A 13,541-nucleotide genomic window follows, 5' to 3' on the forward strand; every position below is an offset into this window, starting at 1 on the left:
CAGCGATGCCGACTCAACAGGATCCAAGGTCTCAAGGCCTGAGGATAATCTGGGGAGCTGAGACCCATGATGAATGGACTTCTGGTCGCTGGACCCCAGCCCAGGAAGAGGTAGGCTGTGAAGTGGAGGAATCGGACCCAGAGCCTCAGAGCCAGGCAAATGTGGATTTAAACTCTGGTTCTGAATCCCCGAGAAAGTCTGTGATCCTTAGTTCCCTCATCTCTAAAGTGGGGATAATAAAATGATACTCGCAGGGTAGCTGTGAAGGTTACGTGAGACCTGATTCCCACAGAGCTCCTCCCTGTCTGCCTTTCTGGCTTCTGGCCCCAAGAAGCCACTCAACAAATAAGGGTCCGCTGACCAAATGAGTGAGCACAGGCTGACGATACTCAGAGTGGAGGCTTCAGGAAAAGGGTGTGACCTGTGGCTGTGCAACAAGTGTCATGGTCACACGTAGAACCCCCAGTTACTTCACTCACGAAAGGGGACAACTCTCTCAGGAGTGAGCTCCAGCTCCCGAAGAGCAAGAGACCAGAATGTGTCCCTCAGCCTCGACGTGCCCTTGGGGCATTGCTGGGTTCGCTGCAGGCCCATCACTTTAAATACTGGCGACTTGCACAAATGCCTTTATTGATCCAAAAGGTTTTAATGGCTCCTTAAGATCATTTTTAAGCTTCTGCCAGTGAACGACTTGACACGAGGGAGGGAATTACAACTGCTATCTTCTAAAGTGGCTCCAGCGAGTTGGCCTGTCAGGAGGAGGCTAGAACTGCACGCCTTCTATAGTGGCGGCATCACACGAGGTCACAGGACGCCAGGATCTCCTCTCGGGATGGAAAGTGCACCCTCAGGCAGACAACAAGAGAAAGCGCCCTGAGCCTTTTCTGGTAAGCAGGCTGGAAAGGACGGGACACTTGTGTAACCGCGGGCTCTCCAGGACAGTTCAACTGACCCCATCTCTTATCAACAGAGTGATTAAGAATTGCCTTTCAGAAAATGTGCAGTCATGTAGCCAGAGCATGGGCAGAACAAGAAATCTTGACCTGAAATGACCGCAGAACCAAAGATCCTTCTTCCCACGGAACTCAAGGCCCGGGACATGACCAGAACTTGAAAGCTGGACTTTCATCAGAAGAGAGGGCTCCCTCATTCAGGAAGCTCTCATGTTAAAATTCCTTCCTCACCTCATCAAAAGTGTTTAGAACCCTATCATAAAAGTTTAGAATCTCATCTTAAATGTATAGAACCCTGTCATAAATGTTTAAAACCTTACCATAAATACTTGAAGCCCACCATTGAAACCTGTCCCACCAGCGTTTCCACGTGCCAGCCTGTTCTCCCTAATGTCTTTTTTTTTTTTTTTTTTTGTGAGGAAGATCAGCCCTGAGCTAACACCCATGCTAAGCCTCCTCTTTTTGCTGAGGAAGACCAGCTCTGAGCTAACATCTATTGCCAATCCTCCTCCTTTTTTTTTTCCCCCAAAGCCCCAGTAGATAGTTGTATGTCATAGCTGCACGTCCTTCTAGTTGCTGTGTGTGGGATGCGGCCTCAGCATGGCCGGAGAAGCGGTGCGTCGGTGTGCGCCCAGGATCCGAACCCGGGCCGCCAGCAGTGGAGCGCGCGCACTTAACCGCTAAGCCACGGGACCGGCCCCTAATGTCTTAAATTTCACCCCAAATCCTGAATCGGTGAGACAGATCTGAGAGCACACGCCCCGTGCAGATTGTCTTGCAGAATAAAGCTGATTTCTCCCTCAAAAGCAGGCGCCATAATCAATTTTTCTGCGTGTCGGGCAAGAGTACCCCACTTTCATGCGGTAATGCTTGCTGCTGCACGCCTAGTGCCAGACACATAGCAGGTGGCCCCCGCAGATGTGGGGGTGACTTAGTCGGAACCCTCAGCTATTAGAGAGCTAGAACCTGCAGGACAGGGGTGAAGCTGGGTCCCTGAGGCATAGTGTAGATGGTGAACCAATTCGATGTCTTCCCGCGTGACTTGAGGGGTGACTTAGGGGTCTTGAGGATTTGTGAGCTTGTTTGCTAGAGAAAGAGAATGCCTTTGGGGAGGCTGTGATCACGGATGGCCGGCCCCCAGCAGCAGATGAAGCCCAGAAGTCAGATTGCCCAGGGGCTCATCGAGAGTGACCCCTTTGTTTCCCCGAAGCCCCTCCTGCCAAGCCCCTCAGCTCTATAAACCCCCTGCTTTCTGTTCTTGGGGAGGTGGATCTGAGTGAACCCAGGCTGCCGCCTACTCCTTTTGGCCAATTCGAAGTAAGCTTTCTCCATCTCCAAGCACCGAAGTCTCAGTGTTTGGCTTGCTGGGCGTCAGGCACGTGAACTTGAGATTAAGAGGTTTGGTATCAGAGGTACCCACTCCTCACAGCACATTGCTGCTGCCAAATGGGCCAGTTCATGATCACAGCTAAGTCCCAGAATCCTGGGTCTAACTTTACCTGAAGTTTGAAAGAGTGGTAACTCCCCACACTCCCACCCATCTCCCCCAAACCCCCCCGCCCCCACTGCCCCAAGGGCCTTCTGGATTCTGGTGACTGAAAATAGAGGAGTAACATTCAGACGAGAAGTAGGCTAAAGTCAAGGGAAGCTGCTCTTGGGCACATTTCAGGGTGAAAGGGAGCATCCTGCCACATTTGCTGCCCGAGCTGGTGCTCAGGCTGACCTTGAGTGAGATAATTGGCCTCATTTCCTTGTCTGTAAGTTGGGAATAATTTTCCCTCCTTACAGGGTGGTGATGGAGAGGAAATGAGATGATGCATGTCACACACAGAGGGCTAGGTTCATAAGTGGCCACTCACTTCTCCCTACATGGCAGGTGCCCTTGTTGACCAGCAGTGGAAGCATCTGGAAGCACTGGGCTGGCTCCTGCATCTCTGACCCTGGACCCCAGGGGACAACCTCCAGGCAACAGGCAGAGAAGGTCATTTAGAAGATTACCCTCCTGGCAGGCTGAGCACCCACCCTGACCACAGGCTCTGCTCAGGGGGATTTCTGGTTTTGCTCCCCTCCCTCCGCAGCACGTTCCTGAGTATTATCCCAGAACAAGTCCAGGTGAGGAGGCCCGAGTCCAGGGCAGAGTCTGACACCCTACTACCTGGGCAGCAAGTGTTCCCCACTGTACTGGGGAATTACTCCAGCCCTGCCTTCCCCAGTGCATGGGACAGAGAAAATCTCCACAAAATGGCCTCATAAGCAGCTGAGACTTGTTCTGATGCACTGGAATTTTGTTTCTAAATTTCTCCTGCTGTCACATCCCTTGTGCAACCACATTCTTAGCACAGACAGTGTTTGGGGGCCAGAAGCCCCTGTTCTCCTGTCTCTTCTCCAGGCTAAATATACCCCAGCTTGTTGAAAATGGAGCATCAAGGTAAGAAGCAGATGTACTCGAGATTTAGGGGGATCTGGTGTCCTCATGTTTCCGGGAGGGGCTGTCATCTTCCACATGCCTGTCTGTGCTCAAAGGCTTAGGTAGCTCATGCTGCCTGCTTTGATGATTGCGGGAATTTCTCTAGCAGGAACTCGGTGCCATGAAACAAACGGTTGAACCGTTGATGAGCTGAGCTGTGGGCAAGGAGTCACGAGGCCAGGCCTCGGCTCTGCTCTGCTCTCTGCGGCCCCCTGACAGTGCGACTCCACCCAGGAGAGGCCCCCTCCTTAGTCTCAGCTTTCTCAGCCAGAGGTCGTCGCTAGGAATCTGTCCATCCTTGGGGTCTGTAAGAGCAACCAACTGGAAATGACCCAAAAGTCGGCCAGCAACTAATCCAGAACCCATCCCGAGAGTGGGACCCTTGTTAGTCCTGATGGGGAAGGAGCGCCAGGAGGTATCGCTAAGCAAAATGACCAAATTAAACCCCACAAAAACAAACAAGCCAACTAGAACAAAACAAACAAAAAAGTGCAGAGAGCATGTTCTCGTTTGTGTAAAACACAGGAACAAATGGAGTGCGTGGGCACCCACAGCAGATGCAGAAACTCTCTGCTAACCAGCTGCCCACCTCCACCCGGGAGGGAGACTTGTCACCGTATGCCCTCTTTTTATCGTTCAGATTTTGAACTGTATAAATGTATCATTCTAAAAATGTTTACATTCAATTTTAAACAAAGATTCTGTGAGACTCTTCAGGAAGGTTTTCAGACAAGACCAGATGCATGGAGGGTAATCTAGTCGTGAGGGGGCAGGTAGACAAATGAATCCTAGACTGTCAGTCAAAATTGCCCAAGACCCAGGGCCAGCAACAGATTTCATGGTGGGGAGGACGTGTCCTCAGGTCTGGGGACAACAGGAGATCTAATTTGTCTTGGTTAATAAACGAAGACATGCATCCCCCAGGGGCAGCTGGCTCCTGATATGACGAGGTAATCTATTAGCACAAGGCTCTGAAAGGTCACGTTGGTGGCCTTGCCCAGAAGTCCCACCTCCACCAGCGACTCTGGGAGGAAATCTGGCTGGCTCCACCCCGAGCCCGGCTGCCCTGCCCTCCCTGACGCACTTTATCTGAAAAGCCCCACGGTTCCTGCCTTTTCTCTAGGGGAAAGCGTCCACTTTCTTCTTTGGGGAAGCAACTCTGCTTCCCCTCACATGCATCACACAAGTTGTGTGATCCTGGCGAGTCACTCATCCTGCTGAAGCCTCAGTGTTCCTGTCCGTAAAACACAGGTCGTGACCTCTGCCTAGGGGGATGATGGGAGCTGAGCGCGATATTGCACATGAAAGCATGGTGTGTGCTGGGCGCTCACCCACCGGAGTGAATCATGAATCCAAGTCCCCTCCGCTCCGTGATCCTGGTCTTGCTGATTCTATTTGGACAAGAACCCTTCACTGATTTGACCTCACAGGGTATAAGTCCAGTCATGATGGGAGCTGTTCAGGAGGTCCTGCCTCCTCTTGCACGTTTAAATGACCAAGAAGTAGCCCGTCTGCGCATTACCTGATTCTGTGAATGACCCTTATCTTTCCGCAGCAGAGGCAGGACAGCTCCGCCTCCACTGTTGTCCCATACAGCACTGAAATTTACTAAGGATAGTTGATTTCAATGAGTCAGTGGTGATTTCCTCAAAATGGAGTAAAATTCCAAGGAGCTAGCCATCTCCCTTCTTCAGTGGATTAAATAAATCATTGTTCTCTGATTAAACCATTGGAGAGTTCCAGGTTTCTCTTTTGCTCAGCCTGGCTCCCGTTCAGATTGGTTAGACTGTCTATATCTAACTGGAAACCCACACACAGGACCTGCCTGCCAGCTCTAGGGCCAGGGTTAAGTCTGTGGCTGTGGCTGGAGGAAACGTTTTGAGGACATTTTTATAAGGTGCCACCCCCTGTCCTGTGTTCCATTTTTTGGGTCCTCATAAGAAGCCAAAGGCAGCAGAGCCCAGGCAATTATTTAAATGGGCCCACTGCCATTTGACGGTGAGGCCAGGGAAAGTAGGGTAAGCTGATGGCTGCCCAGTGCCCCACGGCCCTGTGACCCATCAACTCAGCCCTCATGCTCCTTTGAGAGTCCTGAGAACCGGCTCGGGAGGCAGCAGCCCCACCGAGCACTGGGGAGAGATTGAACATTCCTTGGGGATACGCAGGGCTGGGATTCTCTTTCTCTGGGTTACGTATCTCTCTTAAACCTCATGCCCCTCAAGTTCAGGTCCCTAATATGTCAACCCACACCCACAATTAAGCAGCCTGCAGAGCCCACTGGTTTCATCTCCTTTTTCAGGGAGGTGGTATTTGTTGGCTCATTTGCCTTGTCAAAATAGCTCAAAGCCTCAGCTCAAAGTATGCACCACTCAGTGTGCCATTGTGTAACATTATAGTCAGAAAAACAAAACGATGGGTCCCTTAGAATCAGGGATGGAGGAGAGCTACAGTGAGTACCACTCTGTGTTGCAATTACAAATTGCCTACAATTCCACTCACTATGCTCTTCTGGCTGAACTTGGCAAATAGTCAGCGAAAAATCAGCTCGAGCCTTGCATGTGACTTGTTAACAAAGGTTACTTTGCTGGATTCCTAATTCGTGTAACCTTTTCTCCCTTTAACATTCACCAATAAAATATGCACAAACAGGAAGTCATTTTTGTTTTGTCTTTGGGAAAAAATGTACCTGACTTTAGAAATTATAGAACGCTGGTGGCAACAATGTTTGATATTTGTCCAAACCTTCACACAATAGTGCATGAAGTCTGAGAACAGACGTTGGCCCTTTTATCCAGACTCTAGCTGTAAGTGGACGCTTCGGGTCCCGGGGAAGCTGCAGGAGTTGCACAGAACCCGAAGTCTGTTTACCTTGAAAGTTGTTGCAGACTCAGGACTGGCAAGAACCAAAGGCGAAATCAGAACCATGCCAGCGAAGTGGCCTGGCCTCTCTGCTGCCGTGAGGATGGCGATAGCACCTCCCTGCAATGCAAAATGAGCAGAGTTGCTGCGTGCTGGCTACCAGCAGGACGTGTATTTCTAATGAGCATCATCAATGAACTCCTCCTAAGCTGGAGGACTGGCCCAGAGCCCTGAGGAGGCCTTCCTTGGAATAGACCCCATCAAATGTTGGATAAACCGGATCTGCAATTATTTTATTATGCATGTTGTTTCTCTGGGTTCTCTAAGAGCAAACATTTCAAGAGAGATATAAATAAGGTTCCTGCCTGTGGGCTGCAAGTTAAACAATAACACACTCCTACTTCCTTTCAAGCCCAAAGCTGGCAGACCCTCAATTCATCCATTCCGTCAGGCTTAATACGCGATTATTTTTTTTTTTTTTTGGTAATCTGGTGATAATAAGAGATTGCTACACTTTTTTCCCTGGTTCAGTAAAGGTCCCAGAAATTTAGGTTCCAAGAAAAGTACTTAATGAAGGTGGATGGTGCTGAAGGCAGGAGGCATTGGCTGCTGAAGCTGAAGGTGATGTGAACCCAGGGTTGAAATCCCTAATGCTTACAGGTCAGGCAGGTGAGAGGTGTGTAGGAACAGAGCCAGGCTGTGATGAAGGGGGCGAAGACCCTGGCCCGCTGGCATTCAAATTTGAGCAGTTCACAATTCTCTGCCAGCCAACCTGTCAGGTGGTCTGGAGGTAGAGTTGGCCTGGGCACTGCCAGTTGGAAGACCCCGATTTAAAGATTATACTTGGTTTATTCTTAAAGAATTTTATAAATTTAAAAGGTGAAAAGGATTTTGAATGATCTTTAAGGAACCGTCTCCACGGGGAGCCTTTGTCCCTGGTTCCCACGAGCACGGCACAACTTTGAAACAGGCAGGCAGTGTTTTGGCACATCCCGTGTGCTTCTCACCTACTGCAGAGCCATCCCTGCTCCGACAAGGGGCTCTGCAGGGAGGAGAGGTGCCCTTGGGCCTCCCTATGAAATGGTACCGAAGGGCCAACGGAGTTTGAAGAAAAGATCCGTTTCCCAAGAGGCCCCACACCTGAGCTCCTCCGTAAGGCCTGGCGGGCACCTGCGGGCGCCTTGGGCCCTGAGGGGAAGGATGGGCCCCTGCGAGCCCCTCTGGGGCTGTCTCCACAACTTGGAGCCTGGGAACTCCAAGTGTGGGGCATGCAGAAGGGGACGTGCCAGCAGGCAGGATGCGGGTGGGCAGGGAGGCAGGGCCGCCCCTTCTCCATCGCTGGGTACTCACACCTCCCATCCAGCGTGAGGCTGGAGACCCGGCTTGATTGGGACCGGGTCCTCTGTGGTCTACTTACCATGGAGTGGCCCAGAAGGAAGACAGGAAGCTCCGGGTAGTCTTTCTGCACCATATCCACGTGCTGTAGCACGTCCCTGACGAAAACGTGGAAGTCAGACACTACCATCCTCTCCCCTTCGCTCTGTCCGTGGCCAACTGGAAGGGAACGGGAGACGGGAGAACTGCAGTTACCAGGAGGTTGACCCCTGCCCAAGCTCAGCGGTTTCCTCACCAAAATTACCAGGCACTCCTTATCAAGGACCTGAACGTATCATCTCCTTGAACCCTTTCCAACCACTCTTGAACGTGGGAGTTCTTCTCCCCCCATTTCACAGATTAGGAACCTGAAGCATAGAGTGGTTAAGCAACTTGCCCAAGATCACACAGCCAGAAAGTGACGAATCGGGATGTAAATATCGCAAAGCCTGTCCACGCAGCCAGGATGCCTTCCTTGTGGCCGTTTCCACGGAAGAAAGAAAGGACAGGCACACGGAGAGTGTCCAAGAGCCTGGTTTTCTGCCCAGCGGGCAGGAGTAAGACAGGTGTGGAATCCTCCCAGGTTTTCCCTGTTCCTTAACCCTCACGGTTGTGTTTCAATGTCAGCCTTTCACCAGGTAAAGTGTTGCATCCTGTCACCTCACTTTACAGCTTTTGGTGACAATAATAAGACAAACATCAAATAAAATTAAATAGTCACATGTGCTTGCCAGAAATCTCAACGAAGCAGCAATAAAACTAGGTCAGGGTCTGCCCGTCCTGGATTTTATTATCTGTCACATATCCGTGCTTCCATTTCCCTTATTCTTTTCTTGGGGTCTCTGCACGTCTTCTCTCTCTGAAGGACATCGGTCACTGTAGAAACAACGATCTGGCTTCCTTATTCAGGCCGAGAGCAGCTGATAGTTTGAAAACTGCAAAAAAGAAAGAGCGCCCAGAAAGCAGGGACCACACAGCGAGAGTAGCTGCCCGGACCCTGCCTGCCGCCTTTGCAGGGAAACTGTGACGGTAGCAACAACAGTGACTCATTTCACAGATGGAAAGGGTGAGGACTTGTCAGCGCCTCGAACTGACTGGCTGCCCAGACCTCAAACTTGGAAACCCTCGTCATGGTCACCCCACAAGCTCCTGTTTCCTCCTGTCCTGTCCCCCTTGCGTCCCCACTCTCCCACTGCCCAGCCCCACCCGCCTCTCTGGCCATCACACGCAGCCCACAGCCCACAGTCCCGGCACCCTCTCAGCAGCACCCTCGTTTCCCTTCCCCAGTAAGGATGTTTTCCCTTCTTAAATTTATTTTTATTTTTTATTGTGGCAAAATATACATAATACAAATTTGACCATCTTAACCATTTTTTAGTGTACAGTTCAGAAGTATTAAATAGATTCACACTGTTCTACAACCATCACCACCACCCGTCTCCAGAACTTTTTCATGTGTCCAAACTGAAACTCCAAACTCGTTGTTAAGGCTCAATTGTGTCCCACGCCCCTCCAAATTTACAAGTGTCGAAGTCCTAAACCTCTGTAGCTCAGAATGTGACTGTATACGGAGATAGGGTCTTTAAAGAGATAATTAAGTAAAAATGAGGTCACAGGGGCGGGCGCTATCCAATCTGACTGGTGTCCTTCTAAGAATAAGACATAGACACGCACAGAGGGACAACCATGTGAGGATACAGAGGGAAGACAGCTGTCTACCAGACAAACAGAGAGGCTTCAGAAGAAACCAATCCTGCTGACACCTTGATCTCGGACTTCCAGCCTCCAGAACTGGGAGACAATAAATTTCTGTTGTTTAAGCCCGTGGTACTTTGTTATGGCTGCCTAAGCAGACTCCTACACCCATTCAACAATGACCCCCCATTCCCCTCTCCCCTAGTCCTAGAATATAGGCCAGAGTACTGTGTTCAAAGGTCAAATTATTACAAGTATGTAATAATTATTTTCTCTATATGCTATGTTACTAATTTAATATACTGTTAGGTTCATTAATTTAAAATTAAATTTGTTTTCAATTATAGGTTTAGCTTTTTTGCTTTTTAATTTAATTTTCTATTCTGAAGATGTGAACATTTACCTGGTACCACAGTCAGAAATTTGTAAAAGGTTCGTCCAGTGAAGTCTTGCTTCTCTTCCTAGTTCCTCCCCCCATCCCTCTTCTTCCCTGTGGTTAACCATTTTAATTATTTTCTGGCTTTTTCCTTGAAGCATTTTTTTTTCTTGCAAAAATGAGAAAATTACCTATCTATCTATTCTTATTTTCCCTACTTTCCTACATAAAAGGTAGCACGACACATATCTATCCTACTCTACACCAGGTTTTCTTCACTTTTAACCTATTCTGGAGACCGATCACTTTGTATCACAAACAGGCCAGGCCACAGAGTGCCTCTCCATTCGGTTTTACTACTGCATAGTGCTTCTTTGCGTGGGTGAACTAGTTATTCAAGCAGTCTCTTACTGAAAAACATTTGTTCTACATCCAATCTCTTATTAAACATGTGGGTGTAATGAATAACCAGGGAATATTTCATTCCATCCTTGTGAAGGTGTATCTTCAGGGTACGTGCCTAGATGCAGGGTTACTTGGTTGAAAGGTATGTGCATACGTCATTTCGGTAGATGTTGCTCAATCCCCTTCATGTGGGACATACAGTCTCCTCCAGCAAGGCCTGGGGGATGACTGTTTCCCTCAGCTTATCAATAGCATGTGCTGGTTGATGTTTGGATTTTTGCCCATATGACAGGAGAGAAAGTGTAGGTTGAGCATCTTCTCATATTTTAAGAGTCATTTGCATTTCGTTTTTGGTAAACTGAAATTTCATGTCTTTGCTTATTTTTTCCATCAGGGTTTTATGTTTCTTCTTGATATTTAAGAACTCTTTGTACATTAGTTGGTCGTTTGCCTTTTGACTTTGTTTATGTTGTGTTTAGCTATGCAGAGGATTTTTATTTTTAAATAGTCAAATTATCAATCGTTTCTCTTTATGGCTTCTGAATTTTGATTCTTAGTTACAAAGGCCTTCTCCACTCCAGGGTTATAAAGAAAGTCAGCCCTATTTTCTGTGAGTTCTTTTATGGTTTCATTTCTTTTTGTGTGGTGACATACACATAACATAAAATTTACCTTCTCAACCATTTGTAAGTGTCCAGTTCAGTGGCATTAAGTACCTTCACATTGTTGTGCAGCCATCACCACCATCCATCTCCAGATAAGATTTCATTTTTTACATTTTAATCTGATCCATTTGCAGTTTATCTTGGTATATGGTGTGACACAGGGATCTCTTTCCCGATGGTTCTCTTTTTTTTTTTTTAATTGAGGTGAAAGTCACATAACGTAAAATTAACCATTGTAAAATACCAATTCAGTGGCATTTAGTACATTCACAATGATCAGCTACCTCCTCCATCAAGTTCCAAAATGCAGATGAGTCTTAGAAGAGAATTTATGAAAAAGTCCTTCATTAGTTCACTGAATTGTGATGTCATCCTTATCATATAGGCAAGTTCCTTTTTCAGTTGAGTCTAGTCTATTTTTGGATTTCCGCTCACTTCTGCTGGTCTGCTTATTCATGAGTCAGCCCCTATTACTAAGGCTTGGTAGCATCTGCCTCTCTTGTCTACGTATCATGCGCAGGAGGCCCCTGGTCCTGCAAGCTCTCCCTTGTTCATGCCCATTGTTCCCATGCGATGACTCTCCTCTATTTTTTTTTTTTTTGTGAAGAAGATCAGCCCTGTGCTAACATCTGCCAATCCTCTTCTTTTTTTGCTGAGGAAGACTGGCCCTGGGCTAACATCCATGCCCATCTTCCTCTACTTTATATGGGACACCGCCACAGCATGGCTTGCCAAGCGGTGCATCCGTGTGTGCCCGGGATCCGAACCAGCGAACCCCGGGCCGCTGCAGCGGAGCACGCGCCCTTAACCGCTTGTGCCACCGGGCTGGCCTGCGATGACTCTCCTCTTGATGTAGATGTCCCCTAGCTACACTGTCTCTGGCTCTGCAGATCCACGTCGCCAACTCCTAGTGAGAAAGAGTCCCCTGGGTGTCCCATGGCTCCTCAAACTGCTTCCAAACTGGCTCTCCTCCTGGGTTCCACACGGTGGTCATCATCCTCCTGGATCATCCAGGCTCAAATAGGGCTGTTGTCTTTGACGTTAATTGTATTCTTCCATCCAGCTGGTCCCCAAATCCTTCTAGATTTCTAGATCCACAGCCTCCTGAATCAGTCACCTTCTTTGCACTCCTATGTCACTCACAGGGGTGAGATGCTTGTTGCCATTTAACTGGCGATAGCTCCCTAACCAGTCTCCCTGCCCGCCCCAAGCTCTCCCTGCTCTGACCCACTCTGCACTGTCCCGCCTCCTCTTCCAGAAGCTGCTCTGATCTTGTAGTGGTCAGACTCCCCCCACTGTTTCAGAACGCAGTCCAGCCCAGCACTGGGGGCCCCACAAAAAGCTCCTCCTGGTCCTTCTGCCTCGCGAGAAAGCACGTTCAAGCCACATCCACACCCATCTGCCCACTGTTCCTCCAGCACATCCACACTCTCCTGCCTGTGCCTCTCACTGAACTGCCCCTCTGCTGCGGTGCCCTCACCCCTGCAGCAGGCCAGGAGTTAAGTCCCCTAAGGCGGGTCTCAAATCCTGTTACTCCCATGGAGTCACTTTCCTCAACACAGGTGTGACTTTTTCCCCTTCCACACCCACACAGCACCTCTTGTCTCTATCACACTTGAGTTGATGAGAGTTCCCTCTCTCTCTCCTCCAGCACCACCCCTCCCCCATGGACTGAGGGTCCCTAGAGCCAGGGCGACAAACAGCTCTGATTGGTGGTTGGAGGCCCCCGGCTGCCCTGTGCCGTGGAGGATTCTATGGTGAGTCTGGCTGGACTGGGCAGAAGAGAGAGCTGTAAGCAACCAGTGATGTCTGTCATGCGGTTAGTGATGTCTGCCACGTGATCAGTGATGTCTACCACGCAATTAGTAATGTCTGCCAGGGACTGGGGGAGGAGGGTGGGCATGTGTGTGCCTCATATTTGCCAGGGCTGTCCTTGAGAGCAAGGATTGTACTTTATTCACCTGCATGTTCCTCAGGGCCTTGCACAGGCCTGGCAGAGGGTAGACACTTGATACACATCTCTTGAAATGCATTGTAGGTGGGATTTCCAAAATGGCCACTCACCAAAGAGAGTCAGCTCCGTTACTCCAACAATGGCTGATATGATACATTTCTCTTCCCACCATGGAAACTGAGTCTACTGAGCAGCAGTTCTGCATATGAAATTAAAATTCTTCTTTTCCTTGTATGTTTTTAAAAGAAAGAATCCTGTGCCACAGACCTTAATCCCATGTAGTTTTAGTTTTGTTTACCCTGATTCTGCTATGTACTAACTATATTTTTTATTTTCTGTACTTTGATTCTTTAACATCTGGGTAAAGCTGACCCTGGAGGGACTATCCCTCCCCGGGTTAGCTAATTTCTAGAGATGAGAAAGGACTCGCCTGTGAGCTAGCCTTTCATATGCAAACCAACCAATCCAGTGTCCACACCCTCAACCACCTCCTCCACTGAGCTCTCACACTCAGGGCCACTGCCCTAATCACCCAGGGCAGGTACCAGACAACTTGGGACAGCTTGACATTCCAGAGTCCTGAAATTATTCGAACCAGCCAGTCCTGAGCCTTTCCTGCCCACATCCCCCCCACCTCGTCCCCCTCCTGACCACTCGGTGCTTCCCCATGTGGCCCTGGTGTGGCCATGTTTCCTGTTTCCAGGGACCTGTGAGTATAATAAAGTCTTCCTCCATGACAGTCATTTCTGTGTCTGTGTTTCTTACCATACCTGATTAAAACAAATCCCAGGTA

General features: G+C 49.0%; 1 protein-coding gene across 1 annotated transcript in view; it reads right to left on the reverse strand.

Annotated features, from left to right (window-relative positions):
* The window catches only part of MGLL (monoglyceride lipase), a 113,268-nt gene that overhangs the window by 22,766 nt on the left and 76,961 nt on the right, over window positions 1-13,541 (reverse strand). Inside the window, exons 3-4 of the mRNA XM_058566905.1 lie at window positions 7,697-7,833; window positions 6,289-6,399 (exon numbers count right to left, since the gene is read on the reverse strand). Of these exons, the coding sequence (XP_058422888.1) occupies window positions 6,289-6,399; window positions 7,697-7,833 (248 nt within the window). The remainder of the gene's footprint in view (window positions 1-6,288; window positions 6,400-7,696; window positions 7,834-13,541) is intronic.

The sequence above is a fragment of the Diceros bicornis genome, chromosome 2 (genome assembly GCF_020826845.1).
Source record: "Diceros bicornis minor isolate mBicDic1 chromosome 2, mDicBic1.mat.cur, whole genome shotgun sequence".
In the NCBI taxonomy this organism is placed as follows: domain Eukaryota; kingdom Metazoa; phylum Chordata; class Mammalia; order Perissodactyla; family Rhinocerotidae; genus Diceros; species Diceros bicornis.